The following is a 4,919-nucleotide window of genomic DNA, read 5'->3' as shown; positions in this document are numbered from 1 at the left end:
TGCCCATGGCAATGTAATATGGCTCATCGCTGCTTTTTCCCTTTCCAGGGGCCCGTCAATACGTTCATGATGTGACATGAAAAACCGTTATTTTTGGCCTGTCCTTGATCCTGTGATCAATGATATATCCATCTCTTTGATGCAATAATACCCAATAACCATGATTACCATTTCGGGAAGTCCCTTTTGCTCCCCCCACCAAAGCCACTTCTATCTTATATGCGAACCTCTGCCAGTTCCCTTCATGAAAAGCCGCTTGTTCCGTGGGGTATGTGTAGACCAAAATCCGTGTACCGCCTACCCTTACGCCGGGTGGATATAATGTGTGTAAAAGAAAAGTTGATAAGTTTGCCCTCCCGATGGAGCCCATCGTGGTGTGATATCAAAAAGAAAAAAATTTTAAGTGGGAAAGAAGCCGTCGCAGTTTCGTCCTGAATCCCCCGCGAGCAGCAGTCCAGACTCCAAAAGAAATCAAGCCGTAGTAACGCCCCAAGTATGTTGTTCGTGAGGGTTTCCCCTGTCGCGCTGCAAGGTTGAAAAGATGCCCCGGAAGGGATGCCGCCTAGAAGAATACAGTCGGTTCCGCCCTTCGTAATGACAGCCGTCATTAGCGCTTTACGGCCGTGACCTTCGTTCGTTAACCAGCCGCGAATGTGTCAAAAGTCGTCTTGTGCCCGCTGATCGGTCGACTTGATCTGTTTGACTCCGTGTAGTCTTCCTCAGTGTCCCATCTCGTAAACGGCTGGCGTAGGCTTCGACTCTCGCTTAATCGTGGTTGTCACGTATACACCGCTCGCAGGCACCAACCCAGCCGATGATGCCCTGCGCATACTTTCCGCCTCTAACGATACCTTGTCGCTGGTCGCAGAGTTAGAGCGTCGGCTGTTCAAAGGTATCTCGCCCACATCGCCCATGACGTGCTTCTGGCTCGATGCGATGTGCGGTGAGTAAGGAGCTCCATCCTGACGGCGGAAATCTTCGACGAATGGCTCGCCTCTGGAATTGCCGCTTGACGAGCCAATGGTGGCTTGGTTGTCCTTTGAAGTCACCCACTGTACAACAATAGCAGAGAAAAGGACTAGGAAAAGAGGTCAGCTCAGTCTGTTAGGACAAGGTGAGGTGATGGTGGACATACTGTCGCTGTTACAGCACATAAGGCAGACCCAACCGGGCTCACCGTTGAGGACCATGAGTACGGTCAAGTTACTGTAGCGAGTCAGCAACTTCGAGTTTAAATTAGAGGTGTGCCCGACTTACACAATGCTGCTGGTGAGCGTGCATAAGGCACCAATAAAGGTGCGGAGGGCGACGCTTCTCAGTCGGATGTTGGCAGTTGTTTTGGGGAAGTTCTTGAATGAGTAAAGACCTGCAAGGGATTAGCTTCATTGTTGCGTGGCTAGTTTATTGGGATGCCTGGACGAGCGTACGCTTGAGAGGAATCAGGAAGAGAATCGTGAGGTAGACGTTGACGACGGCGTCGAAGGAGATGAGCGGAATCATCGAAACCTTTTGCATTCCAATATAACACTGTCCATCGTCGATTCGTGTAATCCGGCTTTTCTATTGTCAGCAGTGGATCAAGGCATTGATAGGTTGACATTGGCTTACAAGATGAAGTTCAGAATAGCAATGACTACGTAGACGCCCAGCATGCCAAAAGAGTTGAACAGATAGAGCTTGGACTGCAGTCTCGGTTTTGTTGCCCCTCTGATGATGTGCTTCAAGGGTGTCAGCTCTGACCCTTGGGTAGTCTCGTGGATCGAGTATACGCACTGCTTTCTCGACAAGGAAGAGATAGATCAAGACTTTTGTCGACAGGTAACAAACTAGACATAGTAAAATGGCGCCGTCACAAATTTGAACATTGTTGTTGATTCCGAGGGCGAATTGGAGAACCGCTGTGACGAAAACGAAGAGGTACGAATCGATATAGACGGCAAGCACGACTGTGAAACTATTAGCATCACGAACGGCTGCAGACACCAGAACCAGTACGCACGCCAGACCACGAACGGTATCCTCCTCCAATTTCTCAATACTGTGCATCTTTGAACTGTTCATCCTTCGTCAGTATGCCGCTCCACGGAACCGTGTGAAGTGGGCCTCAAACCAAAAAATGCAGAGATGATACTGATAGAGACCAGACAGATGATGACGCTCATCACTGTTCCTCCAATGGGCTCTGATGTGTGTAGGCCTTCGGGATTCGCCCGGGCAATCATTTCTGGAGCCGGAGCCATCGTGTCCCAAGGATGATATGTCGATTTGAATCGGATATGGATTGTTGGACCACGATCTTTCGCACACGAGAGGGGCGTTCGGGTTAGGTAGGGGTACCAATGGGGTCAGAAGAACTATATACCAAGCACACCGCAAGGAACCGGGGACGCTAGAGGAAAGAGATCGACGGCTTTGATGTCCGAGCTACACTTCGTCTCGCAGTGACTGGGAGGGGGACACAACTGTCTTAAAGTTTCGTCCAACAGGTGATCGAAGCGTGCGTGCAGGGACGGGATGGGAGGGGGCAGCTAAATGTGCAGACAGCAAGCCGAATGCTGCTACAAGGATGGAGGAGGTGACCGATATGCTAGAGGCAAGGGGGAAGGAATAGACTCATCTGCCCATAGATTTTATCCTCCCTCACCCTCTCCCTCCTCTCTCTGTGGGTGTACATGTACCTCTCTCTTAGCTCGGGGGAGCGTATTTGGTGGAGTGATCCAGGTGAATGGGTGATAGCAAGAAACCAAACCCACTTAGGAAGAGATCAAAGGCGTTTGTTTCTGGCTCTCACCTTGCTCGGTGGAAGCTACCGGTCCATGGTCCAAGACCGGTCGCGGCTGGTTGACTCGGACAAAGTCACATCAAAGTACCTACTAGTACTGAACAGAAGTGAACAAGTGACGGCGTTGAAAAATGGAATTGTCCTAGAGGATAGCTCCATGTAGCTACGGGAAGGTAATTCGCGTAGCGGCCCCTGATGCAAGCCAAGGGGACGGGTATTCAAAAAAGAAGAAAGAAAAAAAGAAAAAAAAAAGGTTCATGAAGCCCGAAGAAGAAACGGTTTGAAGACAAGTACTCACAGTTTGGAGAACAGCATGTATGTGAAATGTGTACGCCCGCTACGGTGGTCTCGGCTGGGAACCAAGGGAGAGGTGAGGGATTGCAAGAGAGAGACACACAGACGTACAGTATGCCAGCCGTCTGGGCGTGCACAGCACAAGCCGAGCCCCAAACGGGCAAAACGAAACTGAAGAGACGGGGAGACGGGCACCTTACCGTAGGATTCCTCAGCGTCGTCAAGAGGAGAAACGGTGTCGGTATGGGCTTGGTGTGCACCCACCCCCCGACAAAGGGGACGACAGGAAACAAGAGCAAAAAAGGATGCTTCGTCGCCAAGCTCATGTCACGGTGACGGGACGAGGACGGGACCCCAGGTAACTGAGTCGAGGTGGAGGGGCAAATCGTTACGAGAGGGAAACTCTAAGCCGATGTACCCTTTATCCTACGTGTGCCCATCTCTCTGCGTCTGCACTGGCCTTGCCTTTGGCCTGCATTTTGTGACCTTCCACACTCGAGGCCTCGCGGGGAAGAGTGGTTCATCGAACATCGTTTGGTAGTGGGCGCGTGGGAAGTCTATACTACGCAAGTCTTACACACACTACTACGTAGCTCGACCAGGAGCGGAGAGCTCGTACCCATGTCCGGTTGGAGGGCTCGACGGCGCAAGGCAGAGGTTTATTGCGACTCTGGAACGGAGCAGGGGTTATTTGGGTTCAATCCGGTTGCCGATCTGGTTTATAAACCAACCAGCTCCATTCAACATCGACGAACGTTTGGCCCTAAAATTTCTCCATGTCGACCAGGTGAATCAATCGGATTTGCTATACTGCAGAGCACATTGGATGGCTGACTTACTGTCTTTCTCCCACTTTGGCTTCTTCAATAACCCCTTCCACTGGCCCAGATACTGTAGGCTTAACTAGATTTGGAGATTAGCTCGCCGGCCCCGGCCCACCTGCGGTTCAGCTCAAAAGCGCTGCGATATGTAAAGCTCCGCAAGTGACAGCTGTAGCTTGGGCCCTTTCCCGAGCGCCTCTGACGAACAGCGTACAGCGCTGCCGCTGAGCACGTCCTGATAGGTTGCGAGCGACTGTGCACATGTAGTCCGGTGTGTGGTTCATCGGTCCCGGCGAGCCGTGACCCCTAGCTCTGGGCCTATAGGAGGCTATGGTGGGACGGACGGATATTTTGATGGCATTTACCGTAGGTGTTTTGGTGCTGCGTAACGATGGGGGTTAGACAGGGATGGAATGGTGAGCCGCAAGTCGACAAAGAAGCCGTGGGCGCAGAAGATGCGGATCTGTAAGAAGACCTATTGCCGGTAAATCACAATGCTGGGGATGGAACAAGCATAGCTGTTCTTGGGAGCCTCTTTTTTTTTTTTATAACCCGACGTTCTGGTGGTTCCCGGCGTAAGCATAATACAAAAACGTGAGACATGTTGCCGGCTATCTCGCGCCTCATTCGGTCGATGGGTTCTCTTGAGGTTAATTTAGCCGCTTGGCCATCATGATGTTGTGTGAAGCTGGCTCGCTTACGGCCGGGTGATCGCTCGCGTCCAGAAAGCGACCAGAAGATGGCAAAGCGAAGAAGGTTTGGCCCAGCCAGATCCGTGAGGAGGGTCAAGAAACTTGAATCAATGTGGTTGGAAGGAATAGAGACGAGATTTTTGGCAGGCCCGTCGGCCGACCGCACTGTCCGTCCGAATGACGGCCGAGACCGCCTCCTTTGTTTCTCATGGCGTCCCTCCTCTCCCATTCGTAGTCCGCTGCATCCCCGAATTCAGCAATTGGCCATTGCGGATGAGCTCCTGGAGCTAACGTTGGTGAGTACGTAAATGTTTGTTTCCCAGTTTGAGT

At 51.6% G+C, this 4,919-nt stretch overlaps 2 protein-coding genes across 2 annotated transcripts; both read right to left on the bottom strand.

Annotated features, from left to right (window-relative positions):
• Nucleotides 1-719: 719 nt before the first annotated feature.
• CORC01_04391 (uncharacterized protein) lies at nucleotides 720-2,240 on the bottom strand (the record flags this gene model as incomplete). The annotated part of the gene is made up of 8 exons (XM_022616038.1): nucleotides 720-1,078; nucleotides 1,136-1,206; nucleotides 1,258-1,366; nucleotides 1,428-1,555; nucleotides 1,609-1,718; nucleotides 1,774-1,946; nucleotides 2,000-2,053; nucleotides 2,111-2,240. The coding sequence occupies 8 exons, from the start codon at nucleotides 2,238-2,240 to the stop codon at nucleotides 720-722; spliced, it is 1,134 nt and encodes a 377-aa protein (XP_022477553.1).
• A 760-nt stretch (nucleotides 2,241-3,000) lies between these two features.
• Nucleotides 3,001-3,402, bottom strand: CORC01_04390 (uncharacterized protein; the record flags this gene model as incomplete). Its single annotated transcript, XM_022616037.1, has 1 exon — nucleotides 3,001-3,402. The coding sequence occupies one exon, from the start codon at nucleotides 3,400-3,402 to the stop codon at nucleotides 3,001-3,003; it is 402 nt and encodes a 133-aa protein (XP_022477552.1).
• Between the last annotated feature and the right edge of the window lie 1,517 nt (nucleotides 3,403-4,919).

The sequence above is a fragment of the Colletotrichum orchidophilum genome, assembly GCF_001831195.1.
Source record: "Colletotrichum orchidophilum strain IMI 309357 chromosome Unknown Scaffold_28.1, whole genome shotgun sequence".
NCBI classification, from domain to species: Eukaryota; Fungi; Ascomycota; class Sordariomycetes; order Glomerellales; family Glomerellaceae; genus Colletotrichum; species Colletotrichum orchidophilum.
This window is presented reverse-complemented; position numbering and strand designations above follow the sequence as displayed.